This window comes from Sander lucioperca, chromosome 15 (assembly GCF_008315115.2).
Source record: "Sander lucioperca isolate FBNREF2018 chromosome 15, SLUC_FBN_1.2, whole genome shotgun sequence".
Taxonomy (NCBI): domain Eukaryota; kingdom Metazoa; phylum Chordata; class Actinopteri; order Perciformes; family Percidae; genus Sander; species Sander lucioperca.
In genome coordinates this window covers 28,715,088-28,740,739 of record NC_050187.1, presented here as the reverse complement: position 1 = coordinate 28,740,739, position 25,652 = coordinate 28,715,088, and the positions used below count along the sequence as shown (strand labels likewise).

Here is a 25,652-nt window from a genome sequence, read left to right as displayed (position 1 = left end):
AGGGGTACTTTAGAGTACTGCAGGGGGTACTAGGGATGTAACAATTACCGGTGTAACGGTAAACCGTGATAAAAATGTTGACGATAACAATTACCGTTTTAATACCGAAAACCGTGATAATTTAATTTTACTTTAAAGTGTTCATGTGTACAGTTTTACATTTTAATTTTGATTATGAAGAAAACAAGTATAGAATTAGTGGTGTTTCTTTGATTTGTTTACATATTTTTCTTTATGTCTTAGCTTGAATGTTTGGATTTGTATAATTTAAACCTACACTACTGGAAATGTTCCTGACAAATAAGCTGTTTACATGCTGAACCCTTGTTCCTTTGATGTTAAAAGTTGCACTTTTGATAAGGTTTTGCCTATATTTTTGTAATATAATAAACACTTACACTTTCTGAAACTATTTCAGCTTGTGTAGGCCTATCAGTGCTTTCTGAACATATTGACCACACCGTGATAATACCGAAAACCGTGATAATTTTGGTCTTTCAAATTCCCTAGGACAGCGCTACAACCAGGCAGAGCAACGAAGAAGGTAGCAGAGCTAGTTGATAGATAAACTTTTGCCGTATCCGGTCGGCAAAACTCCGAACTCATCTTCCTTTTTTAAGAATGACTTCAGTGCCGTTCTTTGTTCCTTTCTCAAAGAAAAGCTTAACTCCAAGTCTTCCAGAAGACCGCTGGTCCCAGCAGCAGCAGCAGCCATAAGCCCGCCCACCGACTCTATACACAATGTGATTGGCCTGACCAGAGTTTGGTTTTTCCAGCTCGCAACCCAACGGAGAGTGCCTAGACCCCTCTGGCTGCAAATTAAATTTGCTGCCGCTAGGGTGTGTCTAGATTTCTAGGCTAGGGGTTCTTGGCTTAAAAAAACAATTCAAAGGGGGTACATTACTGAAAAAAGTTTGAGAACCACTGCTCTATAGGACCTCAGCCCAGCTGGAAAGTGTCTTTGACCAATCAGACTCTTAAAAATGTAACCACCCATTGTACTGAGTCCAGTAAAGAAGACACCAAAAGGTTGTAAGGATGCCCCGCCTACAGTGAAAGGTTTCTCTGAGAGAACAGATCTTCTGGGATCAAACAACGCTGGGAGGGATTATTAGTAACCATGGTGAGAGAACAGAGCCACAGCAACGTTTGAGAGGAGTAACCATGGCAAGAGAGTAACCATGGTAAGTTTAGCCCGTATCCGGAGAGAGGGCAGGGCAGTCTGCTGGAGAAAGCTCAAAGTGTTGCTGGCAGTTCAAACCCAGGTTCCCATGAGTAGCAGTAAAGTGTGAGTGTACATGTATCCAAATATTCTCAAAACGGCCAAAGTTAGGAACAAGTTAGTGTGTGTTAATGCGTGTGTGCATATGCGGGTTGTTCCTACAGTGAGGCAGGAAGGAGCAGAGTTAGGAAAAAGTTAGTCTGTGGGTGCAGGCACATACTGTTTTCTTTAATATCCACAATTAGCAACACACATGTGTGTGTGTGAGTGTGTTCCCTCCAAACACTAGTAAACTAAAACTCACAGTACAGCAAAAAGCTACCACTGATGCAGTAAACCTATAAAAACATAACGACAGGTTGTGTCCGTAATTATGGTCTATGGCTGAGTTACATGTGTTAACATTATAAAGGTTATTAGACTGAAGGCAGAGGCATACAGTGCTTAAAAACATAGAAGTTACAAAGCAAATATTAAATAGCGAAATAGATGTTTAAATGTGTCTTAGTGCCAAACTAAATATATATGTGGTAGGGGGAGAATGTTTCTTTCGGTGTTCTCCATCCCCATATATACCGTCTTAGAAATGAACAATATTCTGCTGATGCAACACAGCAGCACTGTTGAAAAGCATGGGACACTACACTTCATGGCATACGTGAAAAAAAGCCTTTGCATAAACATGGATATGGACACACAACTACGTTTAACTATGTTAATACGGAATCACACACATACACAGATGGACAGAGATGGATTTGAAGGGCCTGCAATGTATCCAGTGACGTCACAGTTGTTTAAAAAGCCACATAGATGTCCAGTATGCCCTCCTGTAAACAGATCGTCCCCAGAGACACAGAGCATTCCTCCGGATTAGGCCATTAGCATCACTGGGCTTCAAACATGGTAATGTTGGACTGGGGTTAGCGAGGAGGCCAGACATAACACTTTGCTATGTGTTGATGGGGTTCTCCATTAGTATTTGCATGTGTGAGCCTGTTCATTGGTCACACGGGAGTCTCAATGAAATCCTCATCCTTGTTTCAGCCTACTGGGAGATCCAAATGGGTGGAGTTCACTACAGCTGAGCCGTTTATTGTAGTTATTCATGAAAACAAGTAATTTACCGCAATTGTCCTTCATCTAGTAAACCATAACCAACTAAGTAAGTATAATTACTGCCCACAGAAAAATATTGTTTAATGCCAAATCAGTATTAGTAACTGCTTTCTTTATCCTCTGAAACACTGGTTTAGCTCATACGCTATTCCAGGGTTAGCCTGGTTTTAGACTTCAGAATTGTTGTCCATATCCATATATCAGAAAAGGAAATCATCAATCAAAGTGAAAAGGAAATCATTCTATTATTAGGGGGACTCAATGATCACAGTTTTTGGCATTCCTCAAACAAAATCTGATGTGAAGCTAGATGGCCTTATTGTACATATTCAAACCTGTGACATGACTCTTAACTGTTCACCCACCATTCTAGTTTCTGTACTGTGAGTAGTCTACTCCCTACTAGTCATGACTCTACAGGAGGCAGTGATTTAACCTAAATCAAGTGTCAATTTAGGATGCGACTGAGTAGAAAGCATTTTTATTGCAGTTTCTGTTTCCAATAATTTGCAAAATTAAAGCACTTTACAATTTGCATCTTATTCACCCATTCCACACACATTCATACGCCAATGGTGGCGGAGCTGCCATGCAAGGCCCTGCAACTTGGGGTTCAGAGTCTTGTTCAACGACACTTCGGCATGTGGACAGGAGGAGCCAGGGATCGAACCGCCAACCTTGTGCTCTACCTCATGAGCCACAGCCGCCACAGATGATGATGACCACAATGATGGATACACGTCCCTGGGTGGAGCATGATACTAATGTCAGCATTAGGGGCTCAACTCCCACTGAAGCCACACACAAAATGCACTGTAACGCGTATTAAAGTGTTCACTACACTTACAGCAGCCTTACTTGCAGCAGAGTGTGTGACTACTCATGTCATCCAGCAAAATGGGACCTTTTAAAAAGCACGGCCTGACCTCAAATAAAAAAAAAAAATAGGAGTGGAAAAAGCAGAGCAAAACGGAAAACTGGAGTTCTCCCTTGTAAAGGCATGGAACTGTGTTTACTGCTTAGTGCTGCACACTGCTTTTTTTCACAAGGGAAAATTTCCACGGTCATCTCCCTGACAATACCGCTCCAGCACAACCCAGAACAACAAATTGTGAGTCAGCTGTGAAACCAACTGTGTGTGTGTGTGTGTGTGTGTGTGTGTGTGTGTGTGACATGAAAAATGTGTGCGTGTGTGTGTGTGTGTGTGTGTGTGCGTGCGTGCATGTATGCGTGTGTGTGTGTGTGTGTGTGTGTGTCAGTGTTGTACGTGCACATAAAAGTGTGCGTGTGCATAAGGAGTTCTTTCCGACATCTGCATTCCTCTGTGGAGTGGGCTGGGACGAGGAGTGGAGTGGAATAGCCCTTTGGGGAATAAACAGGAGACAGACAGATAAAGGAAGTCCTTCACTGTCAGTTGTTATTGGAGAAAGTGTGTGTGTGTGTGTGTGTGTGTGTGTGTGTGTGTGTGTGTGTGTGTGTGTGTGTGTACGTGCGTGCGTGCGTGCATGCGTGCGGTTACATGTCTTCAATGCTGATGCAGGGTAGGGTGGAAGGTTTTTCCTACAGCTGAGTATGTGGACTTGAGTCAAAACAAATCTCTGAAGGAAAAGATTTTGCTGCCCGTGGCCATAATTGATCTAATCTATTATATACTAAATTCTAACCCTTCAACAATCCTATCTGTGTGTCCTCCCAGTGCATGACCCCATGCAACTGGACATAAATATCACAATTGTTTATGTTGTTTGCTGGAAAGGCATTTCTGGTTTATCTCCTGGATCACTGCATGTGTTCACATCTTGTGGTCCTGTGTTCTTGTAAACAAGCATAAATTAAATAAATGTTTGCATTTAATGATTTTTACCCAAATACATCGTGTGTACATTTGAGGTCTAACAAATGTGTCAAATCACCATTTCATTCCTCAAAAAAAATATTGAAGGCCAATTTTGAATATTTTAAATCATAGATTGTTTACATCCATGTCCATGATCCATCCAGGCAGTCTTCCTTCCTGTCTATGTTGACACATTGCTTCACTTCCTCTATTGTGTGATTCTTGGTTTATACAGGTCGATTAAGAGGTCAAAAACTTGGTTTGTGGCTGGGAGGTGAACTTGTTTTCAAAAACGCCTGATTGGACTGAGATAAAACAGCTAACAACTGCCACCAACACAACTAGCCATTATCAGCCATGAGTCACAGATCCAACAATGACCAAAACAGTCAAACATGACCAATACACACAGGCGACATTCAAGCTACACAACATAGAGTAACTACAGTTCTGGCCCTTGCACTTCTTACCTCGTACTACATGTACGTTTTTTTTCAAATACACACATTTAGGATAGGACATCGAGATACATTCACAGGTGTGTTTTGGATGTAAAGATGAGTATCTGTAATGTATTGTTGCTTACCCCAGCACAATGAGCTCTCCATACTTCACTGGCACTTTGGTGGAGGCGGTGGTGGAGATGTTTTCCGGCTCCGGGAAGTACATTGGGCACGGCTAATTGAGGTTTGGAGGAGGAGGGGAGGCAAGATGGGTGAGATCCAACAGGGTGAGGGACACAGGAAGGGAAAAGGAGGGGAAGGGAGGGGGGAAGTGCTGATCGAATGGAGCACGGGGAAAGGAGGAGAAGGAAGGGGAAGGGTCAGCTGAGCCTCAGCTCCACCCTCTCATGCTTCATGTGTCCGTCTCTCGCAGCACCACTCGTCCTGCCCTGCACAGTGACAAAGAAAGGATTAACACTAAGATTAGAGTGTTTACTCAAGATGGCCTAAGTGGAGGAAGCATTATTCAAATGCAATTTAATTTCATGCATGTGAATAGCTCACACAAGTTCTCATGACAACAAAAATCACACTAGCTTTTGGGGCAATTTCTACCTCCTGAAAAGTTCCACTAAACACTAAATGACTGTGGGTAAACACCCAGGTTTTAGTCCTCGCAGTACACAGTTTTGATGTAGGCCATGTTCCAATAGACGGGGGGGGGATGCTGGTAGATTGCTTTGTAACATTATTGTCATAATTTTACCGTTTACCTCACGATTGTCATGGCGAAAGACAAAATGATTGTCACCGTGATAACTTTCCAGAGATGTAAAATCCTGTCACATAGTATTTTAAGCCTTCAAACTCGTGGATCTGTTACACAAGATCAACTTTCTGGATCGCACGACAACTGACCAACCGACCCCTTGCATTTTCAGGGCTGTTTGGGTGGGAAGTACTAGTTACTACTACTGGTTGGTCAGGGGGCTTGCATGGGGAGGGATGGGACCCATAGGACATCATGAACCCCCCTCACACTGTACCGTCCAGGTGAAGGTCCTCACTGACCCTTTAAGCCCTACACAGCCTCATTTTAGAGCAACTTTAAATGGCTAAAATTGCTCAATAGTTACACATGCTAAATACAACCCCCACACACATCCAAAGATTTTATTGCAAAGTTTTAAAATAAAAAGACCTTCATCAAAGCATCAGGGACATGACTAAGGACGGGAATACATGTTGCTTGTTGTTCTTGCTGAACGAGGTGGGTGTCTGTAAATGCTGACTTCAGAGAATGACTCAAAAACACAGACTCAGCTTTCTAAATACACAGGAAATCACAGCGAGGGGCAGAGAAAGAAAGCATGTGTGAGGAAAAAAAGGCATGAGAAAAAGGAGAGGATGGACTTCCTGTTAGTTAAACTCATTACCTTTTTGTATGTCCCATCTCTTCCTCTCACTTGACAAAAAAATAAAGCTAAACTTAAATGGGCTACGCTATCTTTCAAAACAAGAGCAGAATAGAAACAACATCATCACTTCACTTTCAGGCAGTCCTGATATAAGGCAGAATGTTTCTCCTACACTTGTAATGATGAGTAGGGATGGGGGGGGGGCTTTAATCCAAACACTCTCACTGAAGAGCAGGAAGGCGGATAGTCCCATTAGACCGAGTGGGAGAGTTCATACAGAGGCCCTCAAGTATTAGATACAATGTCAGAAGCATTGTTCAGTACTACACTAACATGTATTGAGATACCGGTGTTCTCATTCAAAACTTTACCAGATGTCTTCTAACATGCCTAATTTAAAGTGTTATTGTACTACCAATCGTACAAACGGTTTCACAGCCTCACACTTGAAGAAATAACACCTTTGAGTTATAACTCACAACTCGGTATTTCACTCCCAAATGTGTTAATAGATCTATATTCAGTGTATCACACCACAGAATCAGTATAGCAGGAAATGATCAACCGCTTCATCACACAGTGAGAGGGAGAAAAGAGGGTGGAGGTGAAACTGTGGGTGTCACAGACAGAAATCACACCAGTGAGTTCAACACATTTAAGTTGACATTTTTTTTGACAGAGTTCAGCAGGTGGTACGAATGGCTGTTAATCTTTTCAACTTTTTCTGAGGTCGAGGTGGAGGAGCTATGTTTTATCCTGGATGGAGGCGATAAAAGCAAAATGGAGGACCTGGAAAAGTGTGCAGGAAGAAGTGGGAGGGGATGACTGGTGTGTTTAAACTGCAAAACTGGACATAAGCCTCAGCACCACCTGCTCCCCTGACAGAAGGGGTTAATCCCACATACTCACACACACACACACACACACACACACACACACACACGCACACATGCAGCATTGTCAGTGCATACTAAAACACTACGCTCTAAGCTGTGTGCATGTAAAATCATCTGTGTACAATCACATGTGCACACATTCAGTAGTGCCGAGGGAGCTGTTGGCTGACTTCCCAGGAATTGATTTTAACCTATGGATCCAGAAACTGAAGACCAAAAGAAAAAAAGGTCTGAGTGCAGTAGGTCCTCCCGTTATTGAACACATCAGAGTCCAGAGTGCTGAATTATGTGTTTGTCTCAACTCTATTGTTATCAAGAACTCAACAGCAGCAGCTTCTCCAGAGCCCAAGTCCCCCTAATTCGTCAATCACAAACAGTCTTCCTTCTTGTGTGGCTCAAGTACATGAACTCACCCAGCCTGTCTACCTGGAAATAAAGTTCATACTCGACCATTATTCGGATGCAAAGCAGCCAGAAGTATGGTGAACATTAGCCTTTAACATCAGAGACTGAGATTTCCCATGAACTAATGATGAATGATGTTTGTTTTATATTCAAAGCTACACTAATCAACATTGCAGTGAGCAGGAACAATTTTGAACGACAGCTTTAATTTCTTTAATTCAACCTTTGATTCCTCTATTTAATTCACTTAATGCTGAAAAAAAATCAAATCATCAAATGATTGATCATTGAACTGGCTGAGGAATTTGCTTAAAATTGGCATTGCTAGTACACACGTTATGTATGGGCGTGTACATCATTTTTTAAGTGTGTGTGTGTGTCTGACTAAACTCCCGGCTTCTGCAACTCTGCATGACACAAAGCTCGGTGTGGCTGCATGCCAACTGCTGCTTAGCTACCGAGATACACAGTCCTACAACAGTGGATCTAGAGCTCAGTGAGACTGACTTTGCAGGCCAAGGTCAGGGATTGTAACAGTGTGCTGCTGACAGCAGGAACAGCAACCTCACACTTACAAAAGCCCTCGTAAAACTTAACTGCAAGGAGGCACGGATGACACCTGCCATTCCCACTGGCTGCCAACAGCGCACAACACATGACAAACAAATGTACATGCACACAGGCAGTCAACACATAAATATGTCTTCATGTAACACGGAAGCAGGGCAACAGTTGCACTCTTTTCTCAACATGTCAAACTGTCCTATTTAGCATACATATTTGCCAAAGGACAACACATAACACGGCATAGGAAACAGACCTATAAATCAACCAGGTCACACCCAAAGTTAACAGAGATCTCTGCAGGATTTTAGCCCTGCACGATGCATTCATGTTCAGTTGAAAGGTGTGTAATGTTTGATGCTGGTAAGTGGTAAGTCAAAGGATAACACTTTCAGGAACAACTTAACCAGAGGCGGTGCTGGCTAGGAGGTCAGAAACCAGAAATGGGTCAGAAGAAACTCTTAACAGGGTGGACAAAGAGGAACTCAAAGGGGGAACTGCAGTATGGTGGTAACTAATCTCCTAAGTCAACTATTAGCTACTAGCTACTGTACTGGCTTATATGGCAACAATTCCCACACACTACATAACAAGACACTAAAATGTGCCAATGATATGATACTTATAGTTTTCCCAGTTTTTGTACCTGCAATTCTTTCAACTCAGTTGCCTTACTGAAATTAAAATAATTAATTTCCAACACAGTCAATGACAAACATTTAAATTGTTAATAACATAAAAGGAAATAAAAGTGAACTCCTATATAAGGTAAGAGTAAAATAAGTTTGTTATTTTAAATAATGATTAATCTGCCAATTATTTTCTCAATTAAACGATTAATCTTTTTTTATGTCAGAATATGCCCAGAGCCAAAGATGGCTTATTCCACTTTCTTGTTTTGTCCAACCAACAGTCTCATCCAAGGATATGCAGGTTATTGACATATATGACAAAGAAAAGCAGCAGAAAAAGTGAGCTTTTTATATAAACTATTTAAAAACTGTAGCAAACAAGGACAAACTCTGTGAAAGAAGAATGCCCACATCAGGGACCAGGACAGGTCAGGGTAGAAAAGAAAACCCTAACCTCCAACACAGTGTGACATCTTCATTACTGGAAAGTGGTAATGATATGCCTCTGGTGAAGTGGGTCATCAGATCAATAAATAATAACAGATGCCTGGCATAGACTCAAAGAGGATGACATGTTTCTGGCTTTCTAGACACGTGGAGTTTAATATGAAGCACACCTGCTAGAGTCACATTTTTAACAAATTGCTTGCTGAAAACAAATCCATCTTGCTTGGGTTTTCTCATATTTATTTTCCTGCAAATTGACTAGCTGTCTCCAGAATGTGTTTAGCAACCTGTAGGTTATATATTTACTTTTTTCTGTGTTTTGTTATGACACTCCAAGAGCAACTGAAATTCTACCTGATGCACTAAAAGACGGTATCATAAAATGTAGGCTGAAAGTGGATTGTAGTTTTGTTAGCGTAGGTATGGACATGTACAAATGAGAAAAGGTAGGAAAAAATGTTGCTCATCTTCCTACTTGTGGCTGCTGTGATCATTATCAAAGCCCTTTATCAAGTAGGTCATCCGATACCTTTATCGTTCCACTATTACTGGTTCTCACCACATCCTCAAGCACTCTGAGGCTTTTAGGCGTTTCTCACCTTTCATGTTCCCTTGAGCGGCTTGCGAGCGAGAGGCCCTGAGCTCCCCAGCGGTTCTTCTTCAAAAGCTTACATAAACTAATTTCCAAAAACAGAAAGTCTCTCTTCTACCTATCCCTCCTCTTCAGTCTTATCATCTTGGCATCCCTCATGACAAATGTCTTCCTTCCTTTATCACAAATAGATGGGGAGCATGAAAATCTTGGTGTTATGTGTACCCAAAACCAATAGCTCTATATTGCAACACTGTAGTATGAATGTCATTTTCCTGTTTTATGCCCACAGCTCACTTTACAGAGAGGTGATCAGTTCTAGGTAACAGACCCTGATAAAATTACAGAAGTACCAAAGCCTAGTCTGCAACCAAAGAGAAAGAACATTTTCAAAGAACACTGAGTAGTCTGCTGTCAAATGAAAAATGGGCAGAGCGGGACTTAAAATGGACAGCTGACATTCAAATGGAACAGCCGAATGCCACCTGTGAGATAATCTAGAACAGACATAAATTGTACGGCGCTTCAGCTTCTCCCCACACTGATACACACATTCCTAAATTTAGTGAGACCTACACTTAACTAAGATTTTATCTCCAATGTCCTTTGCGAATAAACGCCTATAAATCCACTTAGAAATTATAGAAAAATAATCAATGAAATCATGTTGCAAAATGCAACATTCTTTTTTATCTCCACGGTCATTTTATAGTTTTTTAGATTCTCTTGCCAGTACAGATGTGTCTTATCTTTTCTTGTCTGCAGATGTGTATTATGTTTTTGTAAATCCCTTAAATTAAATGTTACATGCACAAGTAATCTAACAAGTAACCAACATCAAGACAGGACACATATTTTAACATAATTTGCAATGAGAAAAGCCATGTTTCTGATACGTAAACAGGAACCTGCATCCCTGTTAAACCCAGCAAGATACCAACTAAAGAAAAGTAGATGGTTGGGTAGATGGTAAAGAGGTTAAATGTGAACTACAGAGTAAACAAGACATGGCATGCTCAGCTGATCTATCAAAAGCTTTCTTTGTCACATTCCCAGTCCAGGAAGAACTCCACCCAACTTAACCCTTGTCCTGTTTGGAAAGCAAAGTTGAAGTCGTTCAGCTCAGTGGAAGAGAAAAAGCATATCCGTGTGCTTAAACTCATGGCTTCGAGGGAAAGAGATGATTGCTGCCACAGTCAAGCTCCAATTGAGCAGCAGTGAAAAGGTCTCTTGGGAGGCATACCTGCAAACTACACCAAAGTACAACAGCACATTTACGTTACAACAATATTCAATCCACTGACAAATATAGATTCCATTTTAACTACAATGAAACTATGCATTACAGACATCATATGATGCATTGTTATGTGCATTTATTCAAGTCTCTATAGAACCATTCATTACTCAGTTAATCTTGAAAAAAAAGTACAAAAACATCTATAAAACAGGTCTCGCACACACACTTCTCTTATGTGCATAGGACAGCATAGGTATTCTCTTCTCCTTTGATTAGATTTCCTCTCAATATAACATGAACATGGCTTTTTATAACAACATACCAACTAGTGGCATTACTTTAACACAATAAGTTGTGTGCCCTAATAATAAGTAAAAATATAATGCAACATGAAAATATTAAAGAGTTTTAATGAGAAACCTTTTTTGACATGGTGGCAGCAACAGTCAACCCAACTAGCAGAGTATTACAGTGTAAAATTAACTTTTGCCAGAATATAACAGCCCTGAACTCCGTTTTAAGACCTTTAAATCAGTGAGGGGTGAGGGTATAGCCCTCTGCGAGCTGGTTATTTAAACATCATAAAAAAAGGCCCCTGGCCTACTACTAAACAACCTCAATTTGAGCTCCGCCATTAACTTAAAGGGTGGACTTCTACAACATCTACAATCAGCCTAAAGTTTCTCTAATCATCATACAGAGCAAAAGAAAAAAAACAACAGTTTGTCTCTGAGAGGAACTCCATGCCAAGGGAGGCAGAGCCACGTCAATGCCTCAAATCAGAAACCTCAACTTCCTGTGATAAACACCAGCTGCAGTCAGTCCGCCAGTCAGCTCACAGACAGACCACTCGTTCCTCGGCTCAAAATGATAAAATGATGAGTGGATAGGACTAATTGCTACCTCTTCACCTTTAAGTACAGCTGACATGATGTTACTTTTGTCCAGGTGAGAGCTCTAAATAAATTGTTAGCTTGTCAGCAACATATTTGGGTAAATCATTTCATATGAGCGGTTCTGAAAGTGTGGTAAAAAACCCCAGCATCAAGTCAAAGTGCTATAAAGCAAGACACTGTACCCCACGGTAGATAAGACTCTATGGTTAGTTTGATGCAGGGTAAAAAAAAGAAACATTACAGAATAAAAAAATCCCTGTGGATATGGACATCAGTCATTCATTTATTGGCTTTTAAAGAAGGAAAGTGCGTGAGATGAAAGGCTTCCTACGGTTTCTTGTAATGTCCTTCATTGCTTTTCCAGATAGTGAATAAACTGGAGTATTATGCAGCACACCATGCAGGAGGTTTTATAGTTGTAGGAAAAGGGAAGACTGCTCAGTCTGACCATAAACCTCATCCTTGTACTGTAAGTGGTTCTTGTCGAAAATATTATTCTATCTTAACAACACTCAATAACAAGTCAAATCATGTGTTAACCATACAAATTAAGTAGTTGGGACATTTCCGTGTAGGAGTGGGAGGCTGCGTGTGTACATCAGTGGGGATTTATTTTGTAATGCAAGTGAAATGCATCTGTGTGCATAATGTGAGCATTTGTGTGGGCGCGAGCACGTTTCCAGACGCCCTAGCTCTGGTCTCCAGTGTGTAGAGTTGCATGGTCGGGTCAGTGGAGAGGGATTGGGTTTGCACACTGTGAAGATTAGACGCTCGATGACTCAGAAACTGATCTGGGGGGGGGGGGGGGGGGGGGGGGGGCGGGGGGGGGTTTCCCTCTATCTTCCATTCTGTCTCTTATTCTTGCTCAAACTTGTCCGATCAATAAACATGAACAGAAGGCATCGCAGAACATGAAAAGAAAGACGGGAAGCATTTTTCCCAGTACTTAGTGTGTAAGTATATGTGCATTTGTCTTGAACAGAGGGGTTCCACTTATCTTACTCCTGTTGCATTAGCAAGTGTCTTGATTAATCCGGTGGTGATCAAGACCTCTACATCACTACTACTCTTATGACTGTATCTCACTGTACCTGGGGTGTGTAGCAAAGGTTTTTACTGGGTTTTATATTTTTATATATAATGCAACTGCACAGCCTCTAAGACTAAAGCGGACCAACATTAAAACTAGCTACTTAACTAACTATCCAATTTAATATATATATATATATATATATATATATAAAAACCAAAGCAGCCTTCATTCACATCATTGGCTGACCCATGGTGTTGATGATGATGATGATGATGATGATGATGTGGATCGAACTTATTATAACTCACTTATTCGCCCCTATCTGAAACTTGCAGACTGGCTTCAGAGTCTGGACATCTCGAGATAGCTGTAAGTCTTTTGTTATACACATTTTCAGACCTTACTGTTGGCTGACTGGATGAAAACACACACTTTGAGACAAAATTTTAAAAAAAAGCGTGTGAGGAGGCTTGAAAGTTAACACGGAATTTTCCAGCCTGCTCAGTTTTTTTTCAGTGGTGTTAATTGGATTTCGGAAAAGGGCTCCAACACCCTTTTTCCTATTTTTCGCTGAATGTAAAGATATTAATTATGCGATGCCGATGTATATACACATTTTCCCCTGATATATATATATATATATATATATATATATATATATATATGCTTTAATTTTACTGAAGAGAAATCCAAGTATCTCTTCTGTACTACCTTTACCTTATTACACTCATGTGTTGTAGATAAGGCAATACACAAGACAAACAACATTTGATTCTACCATAAATGTATAATTTTACAAATGTAGACAGACATTCACCCTGAAAAATAGTTAAATTATTTCACTTGGAGGAGAATAAATGATATGCCAGTGCCACATTTTATTTTTAAGTTGAGACTTCAAACGTCAGTCCTTAGGAGTAAAATAAATAAAAATACATTTTCAAATAAAAAATGTACATCATCTCCAACTTGAACAGGTCTGCCAAATGCCTTACATCAGAGGCAACGCTAAACGGCCGTTCACTGTCAACACGTAGCACCACATGCACTCGTTCTCTTTCTATTTTCCATTTCACAAACATATTATCAAATGCAGATGCAATTACAGCTGCTGTGTGAGAACCAGAGCATTCCTGTGAGTGTAGGTCGGACAGCTTTTTTAAGGGGGAAGTCTTCGTCTATCCACTGGGCAGTGAGGCTCAACATGCTAACAGGACTCACGCTTGATGTCCAAATGTCTGTGGTAAAGCTAATGTGACAAGCGCCGGTGAGGAGCTTTTCAATGTGCCTGGCGACAACACTCTGGAGTTCAGGTAAGGCCACACCAGAAAAGTAGTGCCGGCTAGGCATAGCATACCGTGGCTCCACCACGCTAAACGGCTGGTTATCAAGAGCAATACATTCAATGATTTTGTCGTTAAGCTCTTTTACCTTAGGGTGGTCGCTGCTGTATTTTCTAGCTTTGTCAAAGGACTGAAGTAGAGGCTGCTGATGGGTTTTTGCCAGTGTTTTTTCCTTCTTACTTTTCAAAGTCTCGATGCTGCTTAGGATGACGGTTCTAGAGATGTGTAATCATATTTGTAGTGTTGAACGAGTGTTGATTTACACCTCCTCGCATCACTTGTGCTTTACAAGTACTGCAAATAGCAAGTTTGTTATCTGCTTTACATATCTCAAAATACCTCCACACAGCCGACATGTTGGAAGTTTAAGTTGCTGGTACTCATGCTACGTTCACGGTCGTCATGTGCGCATAGTAAACAAGCCACCCTATCGGCAAGGCTTATCGGCAGAAATACTCATATCTGCCAATGCCGATGATGATCATTTTAAGCTTTTATCGGCCGATACCGATGTCGTGCCGATATCATCGTGCATCCCTAGTTTGATTGGTTGTGTGCTGCGATGCAACTGTAACTAGCCCATCATCTTTTCATCTCTCTGTAGCTGGCTGTAGCAGATTTTTATTTCTATTTAAACAAAAACTCCAAACTACTATCTCAAAATAAACCCACAATGTACTGGTACACATAAAGCATTTCCATCCAGAGGAACTATAAAACCAACAGAGAAAATCACTGCTGATGCAACATTTTAGAAAATTAATGTAGCATGAATTGAATATCCTGAAGCTCAGCTGGGTGTACACAGACAGATAAGATTGCATTATCAATACAAACCAGAGTGTGAACTCCTGACATGAGTTACTGCTGAGTGGTATCTTAGACAGTAGAAATAAAATATTTTAGTGTTTCATGTATGTGAGTTTATTCATGGTTTATATTTTCGATTTTGATATTTTCCAAAACACATACTGGGGCAAAGACATAGGAACATTTCTGTCTAGCCATAGACATGCCTGTAGCCGGTCTGCTCAAAAATGATTTAGAGTCAGCGTGTCGATGCACACACCAAGTCCCAATTCCCTACCCACTCACAGGCAGGCACACACCTCTCATGTTCAATGGTCCCTGGAGGTGTTCTCCAGCGTGTGTGCGCACCCACGTGCGTGCGTGCATGCATGCGTGCTTGCGTGCGTGCGTGTAGTCCAATATTTCCACCAAGATGGATGGAAACATACTTTGTGCCAGAATCACACGAGCCCCATGACACATTGTATGAGAGGAAGGAAGAAATAACAGTGGACGGACACACACACACACACACACACACACACACACACAAAGCCAGGATAGAGAACACTTGAGGCAAAAAGGTGTGGGTTCAGTGCCCCCCCCCCCCCGATTTAACTTATGTCCTAATGAGCCTGCTGTGAGATGACCCCTAAAAACACTAAAACTCTTCTTAACCCTGAAGATATTCAGTTTTCTATCACAGAAAAGTGATAGACGCAACGATTTAGTCAATTAAACGATTAGTCTTCAGACCGAACATTAATCGGCAACTACTCTGATAATCGATTCATAATTTCAGTTATTTTTCTTAAGGAAAAACACCAAATTGTGACATTTTAAAGACAAAACAATTATTTGCTTAAACAAAAAAATATCATCAAATTACTTGATGATGAAAATAATACTTAGTTGCAGCCGTACATTAATCGTTTATTATTAAAATAGTTGCTGATTTTTTTCTGTCGGTTGACTCAATCGATTAATAAACTAATTGTCTCACACCTCACACTTTGTCTACAGAAAGAAAAGTTTCTAGTGAACTAATCCATAAAGAATGATTCGAAGATAGTAAGTCTAGTCAATATTTTTCTCCCTGCTGCGCCTTATGGCTAGCCTGGTCCTACCAGACCCTCGTACATTTTATTTGTACAGAGAGTCTGGCCACTCTCCATTGACAAGTGTTAACTTCCTTGAAGGCGGGTACTCTGTTGAAGTTTAAAACTATTGGATCTGCCCAGAGCCACTCTGTTCGCTAACGTTTGGTTGTGACGTCGGCTTAGCATCGCTAGCCAACTCCTTCACCACTAACGGAGCGAGCTGGAAAATCAAACTTTTCCCGAACCCCGTGGGGAGGAGGGCCACAACATCATGGCCACCAACAAAACTCAGCAAAGATTGTTCTTGCTCGGGCTTTAACTTCTGGATATTCGGCAGCGTTGCCACAACGGACCAAATGGCTTCGCTCGCATCTTTCTCCGCCGCCATTACTACGGAACTCACCCACAGGTTACCGAACCTCAACGTCATCGTTCTCAGCCACTCCCTCTGTTCGCTGATTGGACCACCAAAGATCTGGCCGGAGAAAACCCGAAAATATGGCGCAAACCCAGACCGAGTACTGAAGGAAAATGAAAACTGAGCGGAAGTACGTAGGAGGGCGGAGCCAGGCTACCTTATGGCCATTTAATTAATTAAAAGGATGATTTGACTGCCACCAAATATATATCTTCACAGGGTGAGGATTTATTTATGAGGACAATGCACATTAATCAACATTTTCTGTAATTGTGCCAGTGTTAGCCAGCCGGCTTATTTTCAACTGTAGTCCTAGTTACCTAGCATGCATGTCTTTATGGTGGGAGGAAACCAGAGCGCAAACATGGGGAGAACATGCAAACTCCACACAGAAAGGCCCTGCCTGGACCAGGGGTCGAACGGTCTGATTTTGTTTTGTTTGTCTGAATCATGAAAGTTGAGCAGCACTGTAATTCGCTCTGCATGAGAGGGTCTGCCAACTGTGAATAAACAGTAGACTTACTGTGTGATGAACAACCTGCTTACTCAGGATAGAGCACACATGCCTTCTAACATGGCAAATGAAAATGAATTAGCTTTAGCCCATCTGTCTTTTTTATCACCCTTTTCACAGAAACGTATTACAAGACATGCACACTCTGTGGTGCCTGGGCTCTCTGGAGTAACTATTAGCCTACAAGAGAGAGCGTATGAACTGGTACTCAAAGCAAACCACTTCCCCATGTGCTGTTACCAACACAGTGAGTGAGTTTACACAGACACACGGTGGTCAATATTAAGCCATGCTGAGCTACTTTAAAGTGGATCTTCCATAGATGTGACTATGATGGAAAAAAAAAAAAGGAGTAGTCGGTAACAAGGCAGATAAGAATAATCCACTTGGGCTCAATGCCAAACACTTGACCTGAGGAAGCGTTGCCACAACAATACTCACACTCATCAGCTATAAACAGCAAGGCATGAAATATGCGGAGCGGGTCAGGAAAAGGACGTGAACATTAGAAACAAGGTGAGGAATGTAAACCCAAGCTGTGTTGTTGAAAGCAGATGTGAACATAGTGAAGATGGCATCAAAAGCTATTGGGCCTCATGCTTAGCAAAACCAACACATGCTGAAATGTGCAGTAAACGTGTTCTAAGCTGCTGAAAAGCCAACATACATCACACCTCTGTGACCAATTTCAACTGTGAACATCATACGTCAACCAAGGCACGATCCCCTTAAGAAAAATACACACTTTTAACTTCAAAGTATGCTAAGTGCACAAGGACAAGATCTTTCCTAGTGCATGACAGCACCATCCACACCTACACTATTCACTCCTAAAAAAGGCAGACTGGTGTTGGAACCTTTGGCGGCGTCCTGAACAAAATCGTTTTAGAATGTCGCAGAGAAAAGTTGCAGCGGTCTGAACCGGCCCGTCTCAGCTCGACTCAAACCGGCTGATAGTGGCGCCTGTGACTCAGCCGGTCAAGTCTCCAGAGGCTGGTTTTAGAACGTAAGGGACGTCACCTGTTTCAACAGCCAATAGCGAAGTCATCTTGTAAAGTCAGCTACAATAAAATTATCCATAATCCATTTTATTTCTGTTACAAACTGTTAACGGAGGCTCAACTTGCGCCAGCAAGCACGTACGGTCGAGCGAGCTAGAGTGTGACTGAAGAGAGGGAGCGCCTAGGACAAAGCCGTGAATCAGAGAAATAAAACGTGTTTTCACCGATTCATCACTAGAAATGTAACTGTAGAAAGTATCTCAATATCACTAACGTTATCCACATTCTTATTTAGACGCAACAAATGAAATATTTAGCTACAAAAAGCCTGGAAGTCGGAAGTTAGGACGGAAGTACAAAGAGTCGTTGCTATGGAGATGATACACTGTCTCGTCTTGTCGCATTGCTGTGAACTGGCAGGTTTCAGAACGCTGCAGACTGACGCGTTGCAAGTAGTTTCAACTCGTCTCGTCGCGAATCTTTGGCCTGAACTTGGCTTTAGAGACTGGCATCTCCAAGAATCCAGGAGGCAGGACCAGTCCCACCAAAACAGGGTCCTCAGTTTGAGCCAGAGGTGCTGGACTTGAGTCCAGGGTCAGCCTATTTGGAGGCTCAAAGGACTAGAATACATGTCAGGGTACTCATTTCACTGTGAAGAGAGGTGAATCTGACTCACAACAAATGGGTCAAGTCATCCCAAAGTTTCCTTCTTTCCACTGTTCGCTTTACTGCCTAATAAAAGCAGCTTAGGAATTTTCTTAGGAGAATTAAAAACAGTGGCGATGGTTCCTGTTTTGTATTTCTTTTTTGTGAATAACGTTTGAAATATGCGTGTGAATCAGACTTCCCAAAATCTAACTTAGGCTGCTTCAATTAAAAAATAAAATAAAAGTGGCTGAAACCTCATTTTGTGTGAGTAAAAGGAATGAATTTAACATAAGGCCTCTGATGAGGTGGTAAGATTCTAAGTCGAGCAATCGGTTTTATTTTTTTATAATATAGTTTGTCAGGGACAATGTACAAAATACATTAATCCTACGAAAAGATGTTTTGTACCAGAGTTAGCTAATGCTAGTTTCCATCTGACTTTGACTATGACTGTGTCCTGTGTTTTATTCTTTTGCCTTTTCCCCCCATTTTCCTCCCTAATTAGTTATGTCAGTTTCCCCATAGTGCAATCCTTGTTGCTTCCAACCTTTGAAACTGTTGAACCAGTATGAACCAGTGGGACATTAATAGAGGAGTGAAATCCAGTTTTTAGGGCTGAAACTACCAACAACTATTTTTTCTGGTTAATCAATTGATCATTTGGTCTGTAAAGTGTCAGAAAATAGTGAAACATGTATTCAACTTTTTTTGACAAAAAGTCCAAAAGCCAAAGATCCTTCAACTTACTATTATTTACGACTAAGACAACCAGCAAATATTTAAATTTTAAAAAACCACAACCAGTGAATTCTTGGTATTTTTGCCTAATAACTGACTGAAATGATTAAGTGGACATTAGAAAAGCTTCTCTCGATCAACTAATAGATCAGTTTAATTTGATAGTCAAGAGTCAAGATTGTTTTTAAAGTATCTGCTATTTTTTGACGTGAATACGTGAAAATACGTGAATAAATGTGTGGACATCATAGCATGATGAACTGCCAAAAAAGGTGAGTAACCGTTTCTTTCATAACAGTTTGATCATTAGTGTGTGCTTTAAAATATAAACGGAAAAGTTACTGCAACTGTTTGTTTCTGTATTGGTTGCTTTATTAAGTTTGAAGGGTAGAGCTGCTGTCTGTGTTTTGTCAGGGCAGCCTACTGGTTTTTCCTGTAAGCGACGCTGGGAGGAGGCTAACTGAAGACAGAAGGTAGGGAAAGAAATAGGAGGGCTAGCGTTCGAATTACAATCTCATCAATGATTCAGTGGGAAGAACACAGACCGGCTTATGAACACAGAAAACAAACAGCTCTGTTGACAGATGTGCAACAAGATGCAAACACATGCAATGTCTCGCGCACACAGAAATCCACAGAGATGTAGACATATAAGCATTTGAAGGCCTGTGCGCCACTTACAATCAAAAACTGAAATTGGTGCAATCACAAAAGTGAATTGCATGCAGTCATGCACACAAGGACGTACTGTACACCGACTGGATAGCTAAACACATGTGGGTGTATGGTCATATGGACAAGCAATTATACATACTCTCACAAAAACCTTAGTGCTTCTACAGCCAAGCACCATTTCCTGATCGTATACAAGTATACAATGTGACCTTCTTAGAAGCATGGTACAGCAGAACGGAGCTTTGTTTCTTCACAGCCGATATTCTCTCTCTGAGCTGTTCTGCTTTCTGTCACTTTAGCCTGTTGCCAGTTTATGTCTATTTGACAAGTGAATGATGGCATGTGTGTGGCTGCGTTTTAAAAAAAGCTCAAACACACTGTTTAATCTAAACTGTCTGTAAAACTATGTCAAAATAAAAGCTCTTTATAATTCATTACACATAGAGGCTAGCTGTAGTTAGAAACAGTCAGGGTGGCGGTATGAAATGCCAAGAGTGGTATCAGACAATTTTGTTCCCACATACCCTAAAACTAAAGGTCAATATTACAGAAACTAGAAAACATCAGAGGGAAAAGGTTTTCTACAGCTGCGTGCTTGAGGCCGATTCATGTTTCCGTTCACCATCCGTTCCTGTTTGGGTCCTTGCAGTGTTGGGAAGGTTGCATTTCTCTGGGGAATGAAAAGGGAGAGGTCTATGTAGGCCTAATTGTGCTGCACTGGTCATAGCTTGTAATCATTAACCTCTTGTCCAGCCGAATGAGACAAGCTAGTGCTTGGTGCTGCTAGCATTGAGGCTTCAGTGGGGTTAGTTTGGGTTTTGGCATTGCTTCTATCTCATACTTCTGGCTCTATCTCCTGGACTTTTTTTAAAATAAACCAGATTCAAGATTTCTGGAAATAAATAAACAACTGTTTCAAATGTTATGTAATCAATTACATTTCAGAATTACCAATTCTGCTTGTGTTTCACATCTCAGCAACTGTCTGCTGTTGCTGTGTTGAGCACAAGGACTCTCAGACTTTAATTATTTAATGGATTTTCAGCAACTACTGCCCAGTCTTTTACTGCAGCCGCAGAAACAGCAGTGCTCCCTTGGGAAGTCACAACAAGTTACACACTCAAACATTTGTGTGTGTGAGGATGTACACACAAGATCGTTTGAGACAGGAAGGTTAGAAAGTGAAGCAGGAAATGGCAATCGTGCATGATCAGAGGGGATTTGATAATTACAGGTCTGTGTGTGCATATGAATATGTATCTGCAAGTGTGTGTGCGTGTGGAAAAGAGAAGGTGCCAAAATGTATCAGCCTGTATGAACTACACAGCAAGAAAACCATAGAGATGGTATCTTGAGAATCATACAAACACACTCACACCCTCAAAACACTTCCTTACTTTCACATTTCATGTATAACCGCAATAGGGCTTTCAGTTCTTGCTTGTAAAAGTGAAGGATTGTGCTGATACAAAGGGAAATTAAGGTGAAACAGGCTGTGGTTTGAGGCTGGGCAGAGGTGTTGAACACACTCACAATAGAGAGGTAAAAAAATAAGAAAGAAGTTTCTCAGGGGCCAAACAACTATCATTGAAAGTAGGAAATGACCAGCATCTACCACTTGATAACTATCTTGGATATTTCAGCGCCCTACCAGCCACTTTGGTATAACAAATTATTGTCAGGAGGTCCTGCTCTAATATAAATCTAGTTGGGTGGTAAAACAGGAAGTAGGGTGAATTTTTGGGGTGTATTTGCCCAAATTGTAGAAGTGTTCCTGTTTTGGTGTTACAGCTGAACACTATATCCATTCAGTATCCACAATGTATGTATGTGCAATGGTCAAAGGATACAATATAATAAGGCAAAATACGGTAGGCTGGCCCACCACGGTACACTATATCAATCATTTTACTGCATGATATAAAATGAAACTCGCAATGTTTTTTTTGCCCATCTGGTTTTGGAAAAAACACTAATCACAACTGTTTTCAGGGAAGACTGATTAATCTAGCATGCATAAAAAAATACATTTAAGAAAGTTAACAAGAAGGACACTTCTTCTAGGATTTGCATCTAACATTAGAGTAGGGGTGAATTAAACAATTCATCTAGTCCATAAAATGTCAGTAAATTGTGAAAATTGTTAAAATGGCCAAAGGTAAAGTCTTCTAATGTCTCATATATTAAGAGTCTAAAACCTAAAGGTATTCAGTTTACAGTGAACAGAGAAAAGCAGCAAATCATCACAATGGAAAAGCTATGGACAAGCGAAAGACCTCAACAATTAATTGATTATCAAAATAGTTGCAAATTACTTTTCTGACTATCAACTCATCGACTAATAATTTCAGCTCTAACAATCAGTAATTAAAAGCAGGAACAAAAATTTGTTGAAAAGATTTGTTGATGAAAGGGCTTATACTTGTAAGTATTATTTTGGTTTCTCTTTCTTTCACCCTTTCCCAGTCGAGCTACAGAGGTAAAGAGCTGCACATATATGGTGACATTATTTCATTTGTTCCATTTCTCAATGTTTATTGCAAAAAGGTAAAATAAAATATTGCAATGTTATTAGTTTCCCCCTAACATGTTTCAGCTCTTCTAGCGCCAGCACATCCCTGACATTAAGAGACATTTCCCCCCCCCCAGAACTACATCAACATTTACAAATAAGGTTTCTATTCATGAATTCAGCCGACTTACCGTTAAAGTAATAAAGTCAAAGCCAAATAGGACTGTGCACTCCCCAACAGCTTGTTTTGAAAGGAGCTGAACAGCCTCACTATGTTTCAGTTCTTCCCCTCCCTTACTTTTCTGACTCAGGTATTGGCAGCAGGGGAGAAGCATTGGTGTTACTTTCAGTGACTGAGAAGCAAACGGGAGGAAAGAGACAAATACAAACTGGATAAGCGTAAAAGATAAATAAGAGAGGCAGTGAGAGAAATAAGAAATATATTCTTCATTTTTATGGAACAAAATGGGTGACCACACTCACCCCTGTGCATAAATATACTACTAAAATAGGTCCTTAAATAAATGATGAATAGTCTCCTCAGAAGCGCGACATTAAAGTGCTCATATTATGCTCATTTTCAGGTTCATAATTGTATTTAGAGGTTATATCAGAATAGGTTTACATGGTTTCAGTTTCAGAAAACATCATATTTTTGTTGTACTGCACATTGCTGCAGCTCCTCTTTTCACCCTGTGTGTTGAGCTCTCTGTTTTAGCTACAGAGTGAGACATCACACTTCTGTTCCATCTTTGTTGGGAGTCGCACATGCGCAGTAGCTAGGTAAGGACTACTAGCCAGTCAGAAGCAGAGTATGAGGGCGTGCCACGCTAGCAGCTAGGCGAGCATTATAACGTGTGTTCCAAAGTGACCACGTTTGTCTCTGAAGTAAAGGCTGGACTACAATAGAGCTGTTTGGAGCAGTTTGTGAACAGTGTTTTCTGTTGGAGATGGTAAGTCCCTCTGGGGTGGACTTTGTGCTTTTTCACTTTGTAAACCTATTACATGCACAAAAAAGATATAAAGGAAAGGTAAAAAGCCAAAAAGCATAATATGAGCACTTTAAGAGAGATGGTGTGATGAAGAAGGTACACACCCAACAGAAAGAGAAAGGACTACATTGTACAATCAGCATTCAGCTATTGTGCAGGTACTTCTCTGCCCATGTGCTTTGCTCTTTTTCATTATGCATTCCTTACATCACATATTATTACTCTGAGCAGACCAGATTTATATAATGTATAGGATTTACAATAAACAGTTTGTACTGTACTGAGTTTACATAATTCATATGATAACGTGGATGTGTGATGAACTACAGGAGGGATTTTATTTTTACCAGAAAATAACAGGAGGAAAATGTTTTTCTTACTGATGAATTTCACGCAGCACCTTTACACGGTCACACCACAAAACGTAATGATGCTGCAGTTTTTGTTGCATCCCATCAACCAAGAACAATTTCCTGTCTCTTTACCATTCATCTGGCTACAAAAAGGATCGATGCAGGTATTGTTTGATTGGGGAAGTTTTGATGAAATTCCGCCAGATGTCACTCTTTTCCAGCTGCTTCCTTTGTGTTGGCATTTTAAACTCTGGTGGATTTATGAGGACTACGGTTAACTGCTCCTCAGATCTCTGCAGGGTAAATCCAGACAGCTAGCTAGACTATCTGTCCAATCTGAGTTTTCTGTTGCACGACTAAAACAACTTTTGAACGTACACGGCTTACTACAACGTACAATAGCTTCCCGAGGCTATTTTGCAGCGGCACCGGGGCTCCGTACGGCTCTCAGCACCGCCCAAGACGATTGTGATTGGTTTAAAGAGATGCCAATAAACCAGAGCATGTTTTCCTCCCATCCCGGAATGCTGTGTGGACTAGCCAGACCCTCCTCCGCAGCGCTGTGGAGGAAGGTCTGGCAGAGCGAGACTATATCACATGATACAATACCCAGCCCTAACTGCATATAATATGAGCGACAAGCAAATGGGACTCTATGGAGGTGCCACAATGTTACCAAAAAGTATATGCTACAAGAGGGTTTTCAAGCTCTTGCCTCGCCATAAAGATGTGCTAACTAGCCTTTTTAGCTAACAGACAACAACCAACACACTGCCAAAGTTTTCAAGGTGAAACTTTTGAATTTATGTTTCACACATGTCAAGATATAGTAGTCTATATCCACGACCTTCCACTTCCGGGATTGCCCCGTTGCCGCCGGAAATTCCGCTGTATATCCTTATTTCCGGCCCGAATTCCGTTACCTAACGCTTCCTTTGTGTTGGCATTCTAAACTCCGGTGGATTTATGAGGACTACGGTTAACTGCTCCTCAGATCTCTGCAGGGTAAATCCAGACAGCTAGCTAGACTATCTGTCCAATCTGAGTTTTCTGTTGCACGACTAAAACAACTTTTGAACTTAACATTTATATCTATTTTGCAGCGGCACCAGAGCTCCGTGCAGTGCTTAGTGCCATCCATGACGATTGCGATTAAAGAAATGCCAATAAACCAGAGCCTGTTTCTCTCCCATCCTGGATTGCTGTGGGGACTAGCCAGACCCTCCTCTGCAGCGCTTGTGGAGGAAGGTCTGGCAAAGCGAGACTAAGATATAGAGATATAGTGTGTTCGTCCAAAAGAACACGAGATGAATTTTAGGCAGCGTGATTGCACGTAAAGTCAATGCAAAGACAAAGGCGACACCAACTGCCTGGACTAGTGCGATTTGGGAGAAAAAAAGCTTCCAAGCGTCTAAGCTTTTTATTGCATTGCCAACTAGCAATAATTTAGCTAGTTAAAAATGCTATAATTTCAGAAACAAATATGCTCTGATCCCAAAGGCATCTTTACGTTTTCATTTTATGGACATGGAGACAAGAGGAAAAGGGAGAGAGATTGGAGGAAGATAACACAAAGACATTCCTGGTGATATCAATCAGATTCTCAGCACACAGACACAGACACAGACACACACACACACACACACACATTACCTTACCAGTTAGCCACCGCTAACATCTGTACATTGGCTGTTTGGGGCGGATAAATACAGTGGTCAAATTCATGCGGGTAACGAAAGGAAAAAATTCACTTTGTGCTCTGCCTGAACACACTTTGACACAGCCCCTCACACCCCTGAACACAGGATCACCTAAGATGCTTGCA

The 25,652-nt window shown here is 41.0% G+C and overlaps 1 protein-coding gene across 1 annotated transcript in view; it reads right to left on the bottom strand.

Annotated features, from left to right (window-relative positions):
- The window catches only part of peli1b (pellino E3 ubiquitin protein ligase 1b), a 42,489-nt gene that overhangs the window by 13,462 nt on the left and 3,375 nt on the right, over positions 1–25,652 (bottom strand). The window contains exon 2 of the mRNA XM_035992658.1: positions 4,765–5,070. Coding sequence (XP_035848551.1) covers positions 4,765–4,847 — 83 coding nt within the window. The 5' untranslated portion in view covers positions 4,848–5,070. The remainder of the gene's footprint in view (positions 1–4,764; positions 5,071–25,652) is intronic.